Raw genomic sequence first — 17,308 nt, forward strand, 5'->3', positions numbered from 1 at the left:
TGTGTGTGTCAGATTATGTAAAACACCAAATGAGGTTCCTCATCTTTTATACCCTCCAGCATCATAATTTATTTTTATTTTTATTATAGACCCACTCTGCTGCTACATCTAGAGGGTTTAACCTTGCCCCATTTTTTCTATATTGATCTGATAGCTATTTTAAAATGGTAATCTCTCCATCTGTGTCCTGCCATTGCAGTTGAGGAAATAGCTAGCTAGATCGAAGGTTAATGTAGTGTGGTAGACTACCTCTACATTCATAGTTAAAGTGCTTTTGTTTCTCCTTGCACACTCACAATACAGCCATAGCCGGGCTTAGCATAACAGGCAGCACCATGTGCAGGCATATGTCCTTTCATGTCAATTTGTTTCACTCCAACTACACTACTTTTGGGAGTGTTCTATTAGATACAGACCTGCATCCTGCCTGCACGTGTCAAAGAAGTGCCCTATAAGCTAATTACTAAGCTCACGGCACTGGGTCTGAACTCCTCCCTGCGCAACTGGGTCCTGGACTTCCTGACGGGCCACCCCCACATGGGGAAGGTAAGCAACATCACCTCCTCAACACAGGGGCCCCATAAGGGTGCTTCCTCAGTCCCCTCCTTTATTCCCTGTATACCCACGACTGCGTGGCCTCACATAGTTCCAAATCCATCATCAAGTTCGCTGACGACACTACCGTAGTAGGCCTGACTACCAACAACAACGAGACAGCCTACAGAGAGGAGGCGGCGTCGAGAGCATACTGTCGGGCTGCATCACAGCCTGGTATGGCAACTCCCTCATCAGTCTTGACTCTTGCCTCCACCCCAATGGAAATGTATTTAATCATCGCTGCCACAGTTAATATGTATATATATTTTTATTTATTTAACTAAGCAAGTCAGAACAAATTCTTATTTACAATGACTGCCTACCCCGGACGACACTGGGCCAATTGTGCGCCGCCCTATGCGACTCCCAATCACAGCCGGATGTGATACAGCCTGGATTTGAACCAGGGAATGTAGTGACGCCTCTTGCATTGAGATGCAGTGCCTTGACCGCTGTGCCTCTCGGGAGCTCTATAATATAGTGCTATTTCTAGTTTTTTTATTACAATTTTAGTTATTTTATTTCACTTAGTCCTGCATGTTGGAGCTTGAAGCCTAAGATAATCACAACTGCAACCCTGTACATGTGACTATTAAACACTGAATCTGAGGGAGAATCACCATAGAAGCACCAGTACTGTACTGTGCTACAGTGCTGTTTCCTGTGGGAAGGTTTCCCTCTGGTGGTCACAAGGTGTACAACAAACCCCCTCTCAGGATGGGATAATATCGCTATCATTACCACCAGCCATAGTGATTAACTGCATTTATTGTAATACATGGTCAGGTGCTGCTTGGGAAACCAATTAATTGAGTGCTGCTGCTCCCTTCTGGTAGAATAATGACAACTCACTCTGCACCATTCAATAACATTGTCATAGACAGGATACAACACCATGAAATACAACAGGGTCTATTTTACTAGTATGCAGGTGGTCAAAATGATCAAGGCATCAAAGTGTAGTCATGGCTGGGGCTGTGTAGTCATGGCTGGGGCTGTGTAGTCATGGCTGGGGCTGTGTAGTCATGGCTGGGACTGTGTCTTGACTGTGTGTATTGTATATGATCATAACATTTAAGAAGTTTATGAGTGAATGGTGAGACACCTGCCAGTATAAGCATCAAACATTTCAGATCACACACAGTGACAGAGGCTGACACTGCTGTCATCATCATCATCAATGGCATCATCAGCCAGGCTCTCCAGTAATAGGACATGATTCTGTCCGTCCGTCCCTCAGTCACTCTGTGAAGCAGATGGCATCATGGTAGAATAGATAATGTAGCTATCAGACCCAGAAGCCATAGTTCATATAAAATAATTATTGTACACCACCACCAGTATCTACCAGATCAAAACTTCTAGTACCAGCAGTGTCCATTTCCACATGATGGCAATTGTATCTCCTAGTCCCCCCAGTCCAACTCCCCTGGTCAGGGTCAGGCCAGTCTGACAGCCCCCAGGAAAGTGGAGTCTCCATCCAGAGAAACCTTGGCTGTAGAGCGAGGGATCAACAGCTCCACACTGTCCCCGACCTCCAGCTTCACTATACCTATAGAGAACACAGTTAACACACTCAGAAACAGCACACAAACACACGCATGCACACACACAAATGTGCACGCACCCACAAAGACAGACTCACCCCCTGTGTAACAGGTGTTGTATGGGTAGATAGGGTTCATGTTCTGGATACAGCGGAACAATGTGACATGCTGAGCTTCATCTCCCACCACGTTCCTCTTCTTCCTGATCACCACATGACCCATGGCAAAGGTCGTATCCATGTAGTACACCTGCATGGGGGAGGGGTGATAGTTACTGTTGGGTTTTTGAGCCATTGTGAACACTATTGAAGTACACCTGGATAGGGGGAGAGTTAGGACTTGTGAGCGGTCTATGTGATACACCTATTTTCCACCTGAAGGAGACTGGCTCTCACCTGACTGTAGACAAAGTAGTATCCCTCCTCTCTGACCAGGATGCTGTCGCTCTCTGCCTCCAGGGCGGAGCCTCTTCTAAGCCCCGCCTGCCAGGGGATCCCTGTGTAAGGCTCCAGCGCAAACTCTGCACAACACACACACCATGCATCAGTCAATCTAAACATGCTGAACTACCTAGCCTCAGACTGTACATCCTTCAAGCAACTTAAGTATTTTTTGTAAAAAAGAAAAAATTGTCTGACTGCATTTCCAGGTTCAGTACCTTTCTGGAATGTTTTCCTGTTGCTATCTGCCAGCATCTGTAGACAAGGCTGAGACACTAGCGGAAGGAGAAGACAGAGGAACAGTTTTGCATGGATTCAATAACCTCACCATGTACAAGATGAGTTATTTCTAGTCAGAGAGAGGGGAGAGGAGAGTGAGCGAGAGAGTGCGCAAGATTATAAACATGAAACTTTGCAGCTTGCCAGAAATAACTCAGTTCAGGGTTCAAATGTTCAAAGCAACAGACCCGTTTCACAGAATAGGAGCTAAAAAAAGCACAGCATTGACACCGACAAAGTGTTATATGAGAGAAAAGTCATGTCCACAACTCTAGTATGCTCCCATGGTGATTTAATCAAACGCACAGTAAGACAACGTTTTGCTACGAGGTGAATCTGCGTCAGGTTAAACCACCATGGGATCATACCAGAGTTGCGGACATGACTTTTTTTCTTTGATAAGTTCTTCTGTCCTGCAGCAGAGAAGTGTGATGTGCATGTTTTCCTTTTTTATAACTTGCTATATGACCCACTTCAACATGTCAAAAAGACACAAACAGTCCCACTGAATAGCATTGTTAGTCTTGCCTGAGTTCTCAGTTCCTGTGCCCACACTCCTCTTCCTGACGAAAGACAGCCCAGGCTGGGGGTCAGGGGGGTGTGGATGGTCTGGGCTGCTTCTTCTGGCTCTGCTGCTCATCTGCTGCAGTGTCTGGGTAATGCATCAGAAACTGAAAGTTACTTTCATAACCCGGGTTCTCTGATGAGTGACATGTCTTACAATGAGGGAGTTCGATTAACTGCAGAGCTATCGGCCTGTGACATAAACAAGCAAAAGCAGTGAGGGAGGAACTCCCTTCTCAAATTTCAACAAGCTCTCACAGTCTCATGTCAGAAGACATTTATCCATGTTTCTCAAAAGTCAAATTTCAAAGTTTTTCCAAAGTCAAATTTCTAAATGTTTGGATACTTCTCTGTATCGTTCCAAGGTTAAGTTTAGGCATTAACTCAGAATTCTTACGGTTAGGCATGAACTATAGGGTTAAGGTTTGGGATAAGCTTAAAACAAAATGATCAAAAACAATTCTCTAGCACTGGATTCGAACATGCAACATTTGGAACCAGAGGTAGATGCTTGTAATCATCCACAACACCCAGGCCAGGGCAATTCCAGTCCTCGGGGGCCTGATTGATGTCACACTCTCCCCATCCCCAGCAAACACACCTGATTTAAACTAATTGCATATTTAACTGAATATCATGATTAGTTGATTATTGGAGTCAGGTGTGTTTGAGGTCTTGGCTGATTTATTACAGTGAATTATAAGTGAAATAATCTGTCTGTAAACAATTGTTGGAAAAATGACTTGTGTCATGAACAAAGTAGATGTCCTAACCGACTTGCCAAAACTATAGTTTGCTAAAAATGCATTTGTGGAATGGTTGAAAAACTAGTTAAAGCCTCCAACCTAAGTGTATGTAAACCTCCGACTTCAACTGTATATTATGTATGTATGTATGTATATTAGACCACAGCATCAGATATGAACGTGTAAACGTCTTACCTCTCCATGCCTAGCCTCTTGTTGCTCCTCTCTCCTACGGAAGACCTCTGACCGGAGCTCCTCAACTTCGGCCCTAAGGGCCAGCAGGTGGTACAGAGACAGAGCAGAGAGAGACGAGGAGGTGACCGCTGCCAGAGTCAGCAGCAGGACCTGCCAGGACAGCCTCTGACCCCCAGACTCCTGCCTGGAAGCAGGTCTACCACCCTCGGGATTTGGACCTGCAGATGCCATCACAGGGCCCAGACAGCCTCCTCTGTAGTCAAACAGGCTGCATGACCTGCCTTCTGAATCAAATCACATTTATTTATCACATGTGCCGAATATAACAGATGTAGACCTTACGTGAAATAATTACTTTACAAGCCCTTAAACAGTTGAAGAAAGAGTGAAAAAATATTTACTAAATAAACTAAAGTATAAAATCGAATATAAAAGTAACTAGAAAATTACCTAACAATAACGAGGCTATATACAGGGGGTACCGCTACCGTGTCAATGTGCAGGGGTACAGGTTAGTCGAGGTCATTTGTAAAGTGACTACGCATAGATAAACAGTGAGTAGCAGCAATGTAAAAACAAAAGAAGGGAGGGGGTTTGAGGGTCTCCTCTTGGGTTAGTAATGCTGGATCTTTAGCCTTTAGTTAATGTTACTCTCTCTCCGGTCTTACCTTCTCTCCTGTCTCAGTGTCTGCACCCTGTACTGTAATGTTGTATAAGGAAGGGTAGAACAGCAGCTTCCCTCCTCTGTTCCGCTTGATTAACCACACTCAGAACTTCCTGCTCTGATGAAGGCCCAGACAAACCACTCTCCCTCACTTTTTACCAGTCTACGTGCCGCCCATCCTCCCCACTCTAAACGACACACTCTGCTTGCTCCATCCACATTAGTCTGAAAGGGCACAGCAGGGGTGAGACATCGGATCCAGATTAAAGTCACAGCTGATATGCCAAGCTTTAAAACGTGTCAAAACACACAATGTGGCGTGGAAGAGGAAAGGGTACAAATATGATGACTCTTAGATGGCTCAGTAAAAAAGGAAGTGCAGAAGTCACCCTTGCTTCTTAAAAACCTGCATAGCAAAACTAAACTGCATTACCAAAAAGTATTTGCAGCCAACTTCTTTCAGGGAATGTGGAACCAGACATTTTACAGACAAAAACATTTGTCTAAACATTACACAGACAGTTTAGCAGAATCTTGGGTTTATTCAGTTATTGCATGTTACTGTACAGAGAATAGAAAGTGAGATTGTGTATGAATTAATATTTTAAAAAAACATCAACACTAGAGTAGGGAAATGAGTGCAATGGTTGTTTTCCTAAACTGAATGGATGAACATTACAAATTCAGTTAATGAAAAGGTACAGAGTGCTCAACTACAATACCCATAAGCCTCCGATTCAGAGAAGAGTGAACATTCATCACCATCATCATGCATTTAGTGCTTCAATATATCAGTATGTCAACATATGAACACTTCAGTACATCAATAATACCCATGCATCCTTCTCTCCTGCATATTGTCAGCTTCCACACCATTCTGAGAAGCATTAATAATCAGATAACTGTACAAAGGCTATTTTACACAATGCCAGTGCAAACATGTAGAATAGCAATTGCTTTGAGACAAAACATTCAGTTCGATTTGAAATGATTTCACAATGGGAGCTCGTCGGTGGTTGGTAATCAGGCCGGGCCAAAGATTCTATCAGTAAAGTATAAAATAAAAAAATCCCACACCTATCAACTCGATCAACAACTTTGGTGGGAGTCTGGGCCAATTCAGAAATTGCACTATGTCCAACTATGTCCAAGTCATCTTACAGTAATTTAAATTTAATGGGTATTGACTCCCACTGTTTATGGCACATTGCCAGGTCATTGTCTACAGGTAGTGGTGTGTGTAACTGACAGGGTCTGATTGTGACAGCACAGCAACACACTCCACTCACACACACTTTGATATGGCAGCAAGCCAGTCAGTTCCTGCCATTGAAATATTTTGGCAGTCTACTCTCAGAGAGGGTAGACTGGTACTATAAGGTCTATAAACACAAATGCATCAACACAGACTCAGTAAAGTGTTTGTCCATCATACACACACAAGCCAACCACTGCAGACAAAGCATGCACCCCTTGTTGGGTTACAAAACGTCCCACATAACGCTATATAATGCTGGGGATCTCACACTGTACAGTTTCTCTTCATGTAAAGCACACTGGTCAACTCACATCCACACTGACTGCACATTCAGTAGGTAATTGCCTATATATTGTAAAATAAGTGCCCTATATAAAAGTTAAAACAGTTAAAACCAGAAACGTCACCAACACTGAGACTGTTTCATCTCACTGTGATGGAGAGTTTAGTCTGAAGTTAGACTCTAGAGCCAACATGTCTGCTGATGCTGAGTGTCTGTTTGTTGTGTCAGAATGGCTTCAATACTGTAAAACTGCACTGCAGCATGCTGCACTGAGACTGAGAGCAGGGTCATATTAATTAGGGCACACCGTAGCAAAACATTTTACAATGGACAACTAAACATTAGCGTTTCTTTTTGGACATGTTTCATTACGTTTCCTTTTGTTTGGTGCCTAATGAACAGGACCCAGCACAGTAAGAGTTTATTATTGTCTAGCTCACAAGCACCTGAATCAACTTGTCAACAAGCCCTCAATGAGCAGTGTTTTCCAAGGCTACAACACAAATGTGTACTGTTGGGGGTACTCAAGGACCACAGTTGGGAAACACTGGTCTAGCTCACCTTCAGTCCCTGGGAGACATGCAGGAAAGGTTAATTAGCTTGTGAAAAGCACTCCAAGAGGATAAAGCCATTTCTCCACAAGAGCCATGGGGTGAGATGAGACACTAGCCTACTCGAAGGAACAATTATGTTGAGAATAATAGATTAACACAAATAATAATACAACTTAGTCCCACTCAAGTCAATAACACAGGGATCAGAATTCAATCATTACACACACACTATCTAACCAGAGCCTGTGTGTACCTGGCTCACAGGAAGTATAAAGTAGAGCCAGGTGTTTTTTCAGGCCATGGTATTTGGGAGAGTGCGCTTAGATTTTTAATAGTGTGCAGAACATTGCAGATAGATGTGTATTTTACAGACAGACACAGCTCACGTCATGACCTGAAGTTCACATCCAACTGAAAGCCCTGGTGTGGCCGACCAAGATAAAGGGTCATGGGTAAACTATGCAAAGAGTTGACAAACAGTTCTGGCCACATCGGAGTTGATATTTATTGTCAGAGAACATAAGAACGGGACCTTTGCAAAAAAGGAATATAATCAAGGGATTTCTAACAAAAACAGTTTGGTAGGGAAACTTGCAGTTTGTGCAGCTTTTCAATGTGCCACACAGTCTACAGAGAACCAATACGGTACAGCCCACATGGTAATCTACCAACTGATATGAACATGATTTTATATTATGAAGCCTTTAAGATCCTCACACATTTAACTTTAAAACAGCGTATCCTGAAATAGCATAGATTATATATTTTTTTTTAAATGCCAAGATCTTGGGTCTTACGTCATTACAACAAGGCAAGACTTTTATTGAATTCGTGAAAAGCTATCATATTTGTCAAACATTTCTTATTGAGTTACTGAAATGCTATTACGCTAATCAAACATTTTTATTGATTTACTGAAATTCTGTTATGTTATTTGTAAAAACCTGTGGTTGTGTTGTGTCTGACAGTATGAACATGGTTGTGTGTATGGTGTGTGTGTGTAAGCCATTCAAAGAAGGCCATAACAAGTACATATTCACCCATGCATTCATAGTTCAAACACAAAAGCATTTCCATGTTAATCATCCCCCCACATCATAAACACTGTCCCCCTCCAAATATACTCCCCAATTGTTTGATCTGGTACAATTACACCAACAGAATAAGATAATAAAAACCAAACCTCCCAAAAAACATAGAAATGTACATTCTCTCTAACCTGACCCTAGTAGTTGAGCCCAGTTTAGTTACTCCTGTTCATTCAAATGGAGGAGTAATACCCACTCTCCTGTATCCTACCATCACACTAACTCCATGACCTGGTCCAGGAACAACCCATAACCCACCATAGGTACTTAAAGTAGATCATAAAGAACTGGACAGGTATAAGCAATATGGTAGTGGTTGGCTGCACCTTGCCCTAGCTTTTCCATTTTGCTTATTAGTCTTATTCAATCATTTCCGATCTACACAACTGTATAGGGAGTATGGAATGCAGGGTTTTCTCTAGACCAGACAGTCTTCCTCCCTCCACACTAGACTAGATGATGGTGACGCTGGCCGTGGACTGGACTCTCTCCTCGTGGGCGTGGCTCTTCATCAGGTCCTTGACAAATTGCTCGAGAGCGGCGAAGTAGCCCTGGCACTGCCACGTGTCGTTGTGCGTGCCCTCTGGGAAGATGGCCAGCCGTTTAGTCCGCGCCGGCGACAGCTCGTACAGCTGCTTCATCATGACAGGTGGGATGAGCTGGTCTGACAGGCCTGACACGAACAGCGAGGGCATCCGGCACAGCGCCACCTGTCTGTAGGACAAGAACTGGTTCCGGTAGCACAATAAGGGCAGAAGCCTCATGGGCAAGAAGGAGAAGAGTGTGGCGGCCATGTGGGGGATGCTGAGGAAGGTGTTCTCCACCACGATGGCCGCCACGCGGTGAGGGTTGGCCGAGGCCAGGCGTACTGCCACCGCCCCCCCCAGAGAGCGGCCGAACAGCATCACCTTGGTCTTGTCTAGGTCGGGCCGGGTCATCACGTAGTCCAGCGTGGCCTGGGCGTCCAGGTACAGGCCATCCTCACTGGGCTCACCTTCGCTCTTCCCATACCCCCGGTAGTCCACCAGCACCACGTTGGCCTTCAGGTTCACCAGCATCAGGAGCGCGTTGGGCACCCGGTGCCCGATGTTGCCCGCATTGCCGTGGAAATAGAGAATGGTGGGTGGGGCCGTGGAGCAGGGGTTAGATGCATTGCCGGGGGCGACCCCAGGGTTGCCCAGGCTGTCTCCACCAGTGTAGCGGAGCAAGATAAGATTGAGGCGCACGCCGTCCTTGGTGTGGATGTAGACGTTCTCATGGGGGATGCCTGTGGGCATGGGCACATACAGACGGGAGGAGGAGGGCTGGTCAGGGAAGTAGAGCAGCACATCCTGGAACTTGTAAAGGATGCCAGCCACCGAGGCCAGGATGAGAGCCAGGAGGAAGAAGCCTCCATAGAGGTGGAAGGTGAGGATAAGGGCCAGGAGGGAGATGCGACAGGCACCCCAGGACCAGGAGGCCAAGGCCAGGGCACAGCGCTCCACCGAGCCCCACAGCCTCCACGGCTTCTCCATGGCACAGAGAAGACACACAGGATCACACCACCACACACACCCTGTGCAGAGAGAGAGGAGGAAGTTGATTGGGGGAAGGGGAGTGGGGGAGAAGAAAGTGAAAGCCGTGACTCATGCACTGCACTAGACGACACCACTTGAGGTTCTTCACCTCTCACAATTTACAGCTCAGTCAGCCTACCACAGGTGGTAACAAGGTCGTTAAATAAATAATGTAAACCTTAGAGATGAGAGACACCAGTGGACCCAAACACACACAAAAAATTACACTATCAATCAGCCGATATGCTGCCTGGCCTCAATGTTAAAGCATGTGTGTCTTTGGAACAATGCCAGTCTCAGTGGTGGTTAAACTGGAGAATTAGGCTGACGGCTTTTCGCCCTTGGGTCATTAACATTGGACTATATGACAGCAGAGAGTACTTTCCCCGCATCATTCCAATGTTTGGCCTTAATCTGCTAGGCCATTAACCGGATTAGAACCAAACGCGCCTCAGTTACACAAAACCTGGTTGCTACTGCGAATCAGCACCACTGTGAATTGGTTGGCAAATATGAGACAGGTCTTTCACCATACAAAATATGGTATGGTTGGTTCTAATGCACATCTGAATAAATAATTGTAATAGAACACAGATCTGCTGATAAATTTCCTCCATGTCACATAAGAGATGGTGTTTTAGAGCTGAAAACACTCGAGGCATGACATGCCAAAATGCCAAATGGATCAAATAAGGAATGCAGCCTTGTCAACATCATCATTGTCAGACAAGTTGTCAATATAAACAATTCATGACATGTAGTTGTCGACAACAAAGACTATTTGAACATTTAGTTAAGTATTTACTACACTGTAAGTTAACTTGAAAAATGGGCGGCTGGTGGTAACCAGGCAGTGCATGCAGAAACATTAGCTAACGCGTTAGCTAGCTAACATTAACTATGTAAAAGTCACCAAGTTGACAAGTTTGCAAATGTGTATGCACCGAAATGCTATATTACTTTGGCTAGCAAGCATGCAGCTCATCTCTGTGTAAACTACGATTTGCAATTCAGTGGAAAATGCCAGTTAGCTAGCCACATAATTAGCCACCTTGTTGTTGGCTAACAACCTAGCAACAATTTGGCACGTATAGCTAGCGAGCTACACACTTACCTCTCTCTCATAATTTTTCGATTCAACTGCATGCAGCGAGGTAAACAAATTGCACAGTAAACGCAGTCAATGTCATTCGGTCCAGAAGCTCACACAAAACGTACATTCAGATATGAGCGGCTATAAATAAACAACCCGGCAGACAACCTAATGCAGTTATGTAGCTAGCTACTTCCTGTATAGTGTTTCTTAACTCATGTCACTTTGATAAATTCCGTGTAGAACGTGGCAAACAAAGAACAAGGTTCCACATGAACTTAAACTTGCAAAAAAACAGATGTAGTTCCACTGGTCTCCACTAGATGGTAATGTGTGAATGTGGTTTATGTTGGCCAAGGCCCACTGGGTTGATGCAAAACTGGAGCGTCTCACAGTAATCCATGGTCCATTGTAACAGGCATAAGAAGAACAAATGAGCAGACATGTATTTAGAAAAATGCAAAACCTCTAAATTATGGCAAAGTAAGTGAAAACCTCTGTTCAGTTATTCTTTTCATAAAACACTGTAGAAAATCAGTAGTGCTATCAACTGCAAGGTTGAGAAACAATTAAAATAGCTAGTGACTGATGGCGATAAAGCATAATCATGGGACCCCCGTGGAAGTTGAAAATAGTTTAAACAGAATGTGTCAGCAGTAAAACGTTGTTGGAATATCTCATGATAGGACAGGATACAGTCAAAAGTTTTAACACACCTACTCATTGCAGGGTTTTTCTTTATTTTTACTATTTTCTACATTGTAGAAAAATTGTGAAGACATCAAAACGATGAAATAACACATATAGAATCATGTAGTAACCAAAAAAGTGTTAAACAATTTAAAATATATTTTATATTTGAGATTCTTCAAAGTAGACGGCCTTTGCCTTGACAACAGCTTTGTACGCGCTTGACATTCTCTCAATCAGCTTCATGAGGTAGTCACCTTGAATGCATTTAAATTAACATGTGTGCCTTGTCAAAAGTTAATTTGTGGAATTTCTGTCCTTCGTAACACATTTGAGTTGTGTTGTGACAAAGTAGGAGTAGTATACAGAATATAGCCCTATTTGGTAAAATACCAAATTATGACAAGAACAGCTCAAATAAGCGAAGAATAATGATAGTCCATTATTAGGTGGAAAATCTCAACAACTTTGAACGCTTCTTCAAGTGCAGTCGCTAAAACCATCAAGCACTATGATGAAACTGGCTCTCATGAGGACCGCCACAGGAAAGGAAGACCCAGACTTACTTCTGCTGCAGAGGATACGTTCATTAGAGTTAACTGCATGTCAGATTGCTACCCAAATAAATGCTTCACAGAGTTCAAGTAACAGACACGTCTCAACGTCAACTGTTCAGAGGAGACACCAATAAGAAGAACTTGCTCGGGCCAAGAAACACAAGCAATGGACATTTTTTATGAAAATAAATATTCAACCTTTATTTAACTAGGCAAGTCAGTTTAAGAAGAAATTCTTATTTACAATGACGGCCTAGGAACAGTGGGTTAACTGCATTGTTGAGGGGCAGAATGACAGATTGTTACCTAGACTGGTGGAAATCTGTCCTTTGGTATGATGAGTCCAAATATGAGATTTTTGGTTCCAACTGCAGTGTCTTTGTGAGACGCAGAGTAGGTGAACGGATGATCTCCGCATGTGTGGATCCCATCGTGAAGCATGGAGGAAGAGGTGTGATGGTGTTGGGGTGCTTTGCTGGTGACACTGTCTGTGATTTATTTAGAATTCAAGGCACACTTAATCAGCATGGCAACCACAGCATTCTGCAGCGATTCACCATCCCATCTGGTTTGAGCTTAGTCAGACTGTCATTTGTTTATCAACAGGACAATGACCCAAAACACACCACCAGGCTGTCTAAGGGCTATTTGACCGGAAGGGGAGTGATGGTGTGCTGCATCAGATGACTTGGCCTCCACAATCACCCGACCTCAACCCAATTGAGATGGTTTGGGATGAGTTGAACTGCAGAGTGAAGGAAAGCAGACAAAAAGTGCACAGCATATGTGGGAACTCCTTCAAGACTGTTGGAAAATCATTCCTCATGAAGCTGGTTGAGAGAATATCAAGTGTGCAATGGGTGGCTACTTTGAATGTTCTCAAATATAAAATATATTTTGATTTGTTTAACCCTTGATTACTACATGATTCCATATGTGTAATTGCATAGTTTGACGTCTTCACTATTATTCTACAATGTAGAAAATAGTTTAAAAAAAAAGAAAAACCCTTGAATGAGTAGGTGTGTCCAAACTTTTTACTGGTACTGTACATTATGACCACTTAATTCTCAATCCACCACAAAAACAGTGACACTGAGGAAATTCAATAGGGCCGTGGTGTGTGTGTGTATCTAACGACATATACTGTACAAACAAAAACAAACATGCAACTACATGGTTATGTCAGCACGAATTTGAGTACCCAATCAGCGGTGTCATACACAGGGTCTCAATTTCTATCCAACATAATTATTTAAAATGATGGTGATGGATGAGAAACAGCACAGTGCTTTTTACTGCGGACATCTATTGCTCCATCTCTCAACTCCCACCCCAGTGACTATGTAATGAAAGGCAGAGCTACGGAAGAATAAACTGCATCTCCACAGCATACACATCTCACCCCATATTCTGCTGATCTTCATCAGACCATACCAGGCCAAACACATAGAAAACATAGAAAAACAACATAGAATGCCCACCCCAACTCACCCTGACCAAACCAAAATAGAGACATAAAAAGGAACTAAGGTCAGGGCATGAAAGTACCCCCCCCCAAAGGTGCGGACTCCGGCCACAAAACCTAAACCCATATGGGAGGGCATCTATCCGCGGTTGCGGCTCTGGCGCGGGACGTGGACCCCACTCCCCCTTAGTCTTGGCCCACTTAGGACTGGGGACCCTTGCAGCGGGCCCCGGACAGGCGGGAGACTCTGGCGGCTCCGGACAGGCGGGAGACTCTGGCGGCGCCGGACAGGCGGGAGACTCTGGCGGCGCCGGACAGGCGGGAGACTCTGGCGGCTCCGGACTGACGGGCGGCTCTGGCGGCTCCGGACTGACGGGCGGCTCTGGCGGCTCCGGATGGACAGGAGGAAGACTCTGGAAGGAGAAGACGCAGAGACAGCCTGGTGCGTGGGGCTGCCACAGGGCCCAGCAGGCTGGGGAGACCTACAGGAGGCCTGGTGCGTAGAGGAGGCACTGGATAAACCGGGCTGTGGGGGAGCCCTGGAGCTGTCGTGCGCAGCCTTGGCACCACTCCTCCAGGCTGAATGCCCACTTTAGCCCGGACCCTCCAGAGTGTAGGCACAGGTCGAACCGGGCTGTGGGGGAGCACTGGAGATCTGGTGCTTACCACTCACACCTCTCCATTAGGCTCAATGCTTTCACCCGGCATGCAGGCATAGAACGAAGAGCACCCTCCCAGCGCCCCGGAGACACGGTATGCAGAGCCGGCGCAGGATACCCTGGGCCAAAACGGAGCACCGGTGACCAATCACGCTGGGCTGGCACAAGCCGCCCTGGCTGGATGCCTACTCTCGCATGGCACTTGCGGGGGGCTGGCCTATAGAGCTCCGGGCTATGAGCGCGCACTGGCGACACCGTGCGCATCACAGCATAACACGGTGCCTGACCAGTACTACGCTGCTTCCGGAAAGCACGGGGAGTTGGCTCAGGTCTATTGCCTGACTTTGCCAATCTTCCCGTGTGGCCCCCTCAACAAAAATTGTGGGCTGCCTCTCGCGCTGCGCTGCCTTACCTCATATCGCTGCCTCTCGTGCTGCGCTTCCTTACCTCATATCGCTGCCTCTCGTGCTGCTCTGCCTTACCTCATATCGCTGCCTCTCGTGTTGCGCTGCCTTACCTCATATAGCTGCCTCTCGTGCTGCGCTGCCTTACCTCATATCGCTACCTCTCGTGCTGCGCTGCCTTACCTCATATCGCTGCCTCTCGTGCTGCGCTGCCTTACCTCATATCGCTGCCTCTCGTGCTGCGCTGCCTTACCTCATATCGCTGCCTCTCGTGCTGCGCTGCCTTACCTCATATCGCTGCCTCTCGTGCTGCGCTGCCTTACCTCATATCGCTGCCTCTCGTGCTGCGCTGCCTTACCTCATATCGCTGCCTCTCGTGCTGCGCTGCCTTACCTCATATCGCTGCCTCTCGTGCTGCGCTGCCTTACCTCATATCGCTGCCTCTCGTGCTGCGCTGCCTTACCTCATATCGCTGCCTCTCGTGCTGCGCTGCCTTACCTCATATCGCTGCCTCTCGTGCTGTGCTGCCTTACCTCACATCGCCGCCTCTCCGCTTTCGCCGCCTCCAGTTCAGCTTCCGGGCGGCGATATTCCCCAGCCTGACTCCAGAGTCCCTTACCGTCTAGTATCTCCTCCCAAGTCCAGGAGTCCCGAACCCTCTGCTCCTCCTTACCACGCTGCTTGGTCCGTTGGTGGTGGGTAGTTCTGTAACGATCTTCGTCTTCATCGGATGAACAGGAAAGATCGGACCAAAACGCAGCGTGGTAAGTGTCCATTTTAATGTAATATAACTGAACACGAAATACAAAATAACCAAGTGAAACAACGAAAATCAAAACAGTCCTGAAAGGGAACACAACACAAAACAGGAAACAACTACCCACAAACACCAGGTGGGAACAGGCTACATAAGTACACATAGGTACATAAGTACACATAGCCAAACACATAGAAAACATAGAAAAACAACATAGAATGCCCACCCCAACTCACGCCCCGACCAAACCAAAATTGAGACATAAAAAGGAACTAAGGTCAGGGTGTGACATGATCAACAAGAACACTAGCAAGAGTGACTCTGCTGCTTTGATACAGAGGTTTAGGTTAGCCACAGAGAGCTCAATAAACCAAACACATAAATAGGCTATCATTCTACAGTTGAATGTATGTAACAATAAAAGCAGGACTTACAATAAAACAACCATTCAGCATTTTGTTTCCCCCCCAAAAAAAACACACAGGGTTCTGGTGTGTTTAATGTCACTAACTTGTCCTCCTCCGCAGGAGGACCTTGCTAGGAAGGAACAGACACAGACAGACAGACAGACAGACAGACAGACAGACAGACAGACAGACAGACAGACAGACAGACAGACAGACAGACAGACAGACAGACAGACAGACAGACAGACAGACAGACAGACAGACAGACAGACAGACAGACAGACAGACAGACAGACAGACAGACAGACAGACAGATGATGGGTAGAGACTGAGACACAGCTCTTGACCACTCTGCTCCGCAGTCCTTCAACTTGATTTATCCGATTATCTGATTCACAGATGTTAACTCACAACAGAATCCTTGAGAGGAGAGTCGGTTTTCTCTGGATCTTGTAAGACAAATTGAATAGAATGTGAGATAGAAAGAGAGAGATTTAAGGTATAGTATTGAGTAAATGAATAAAACAGGTACATTAAATATGTGCATCAAAGTACATGTTCAGTAACAAGTGACATTTTTGATACTGAGGTGTGTGAAGAGCATGATACCATATAGTCATAGAAGTCAATCATAGAGAGACAGACAATCACCCCTGTCAACAAGATTCCCTGCTGTCGTTCACACTCTATAGGCCCCAGCTGTGTCTAGGAGGTGGGGTCACCAGAGGTCCGGAGCTGTCACTCCAGGATGACAGCTAGAGGGTCAAAGATCAGTGTTCACAGCAACATTAACTTCCTGGAAAAGGTGTATCTGTTCATGTCGACATTACCCTATTGGAAGTCCTTTATCCACAATACTGAAAGACAGTCTCATGTCTAGATTGTTTACTGGGACTCGTGGGAAGAGCTTAGCTGCTTGCTGTGTATTTCTGCCCGATTGGCATCAAGAGTAGAGTACAGCTGGATCCAAGCATATCTTCACTTCTGTCAAGGGGTATAAAGATATATTCAAGACAGCCCCTACTGTTAGGCAAAGAAAAGTAATTAGCATGAATAAGCCAACAATACAACATAAATGCATATGAGGACACACCCAATCCCACAGAAGTATGCGCAGGCTTGCACACGCACACATGCATTTGCATGCATGCATGCACGCTCAAGCGCATAAATGCACAACACACACGTTTGTCTTGGGTTATAGGATACTGACATTGTGTTGGATGCAGTTTATAAGAGATTGACAGCTGGCAAGTTCACTTTATCTACCTACGACTCAATTACCTTAGTCATGCCACTCAAAACATGCACGCACACACACACACACACACACACACACACACACACACACACACACTCTTCTGGGCACTTTCCCCAATCCCACGACTCAATTACTTTAGATGTGGCAGCAGTCTAAACAGCCGGCGGCCCCCTGCTCAATAACAGTTAATATAACACAGAGGCACTGGGACGGGCTGGCTGGGGATATGATAGCATCACAC

At 45.4% G+C, this 17,308-nt stretch overlaps 2 protein-coding genes across 3 annotated transcripts; both read right to left on the minus strand.

Annotated features, from left to right (window-relative positions):
* Positions 1-846: 846 nt before the first annotated feature.
* LOC115127579 (tumor necrosis factor ligand superfamily member 13B-like) lies at positions 847-5,355 on the minus strand. Of its 2 annotated transcripts, none has more exons than XM_029657294.2 (7): positions 5,037-5,355; positions 4,369-4,649; positions 3,392-3,515; positions 2,803-2,859; positions 2,540-2,664; positions 2,243-2,393; positions 847-2,149 (listed from the first exon to the last, which is right to left on the minus strand). In XM_029657294.2, exons 2-7 carry the CDS (start codon positions 4,597-4,599, stop codon positions 2,037-2,039), a joined length of 801 nt encoding a protein of 266 aa, XP_029513154.2. In that variant the 5' UTR covers positions 4,600-4,649; positions 5,037-5,355; the 3' UTR covers positions 847-2,036. The 2 variants fall into 2 exon arrangements, with proteins under 2 accessions (XP_029513154.2, XP_029513083.2); XM_029657223.2 differs by having other exon boundaries at positions 4,369-4,652.
* Positions 5,356-5,554: 199 nt separating this feature from the next.
* abhd13 (abhydrolase domain containing 13) lies at positions 5,555-11,078 on the minus strand. Its single transcript, XM_029657130.2, has 2 exons — positions 10,886-11,078; positions 5,555-9,770 (listed from the first exon to the last, which is right to left on the minus strand). The coding sequence occupies exon 2, from the start codon at positions 9,727-9,729 to the stop codon at positions 8,668-8,670; it is 1,062 nt and encodes a 353-aa protein (XP_029512990.1). The 5' UTR covers positions 9,730-9,770; positions 10,886-11,078; the 3' UTR covers positions 5,555-8,667.
* Positions 11,079-17,308: the final 6,230 nt, after the last annotated feature.

The sequence above is a fragment of the Oncorhynchus nerka genome, linkage group LG1 (genome assembly GCF_034236695.1).
Source record: "Oncorhynchus nerka isolate Pitt River linkage group LG1, Oner_Uvic_2.0, whole genome shotgun sequence".
Lineage (NCBI taxonomy): Eukaryota > Metazoa > Chordata > Actinopteri > Salmoniformes > Salmonidae > Oncorhynchus > Oncorhynchus nerka.

Bases quoted from the DNA above. Each gene is read 5' to 3' on its own strand.
- LOC115127579 (XM_029657294.2), bottom strand. From the start codon at position 4,599: ATGGCATCTGCAGGTCCAAATCCCGAGGGTGGTAGACCTGCTTCCAGG. The intron at 2,860-3,391 runs GCAAGACTAACA...TCCTTCCGCTAG, and splicing joins CACAGGAACTGAGAACTCAG to TGTCTCAGCCTTGTCTACAG. The intron at 2,665-2,802 runs GTACTGAACCTG...TGTGTTGTGCAG, and splicing joins CAGGAAAACATTCCAGAAAG to AGTTTGCGCTGGAGCCTTAC.
- abhd13 (XM_029657130.2), bottom strand. From the start codon at position 9,729: ATGGAGAAGCCGTGGAGGCTGTGGGGCTCGGTGGAGCGCTGTGCCCTG.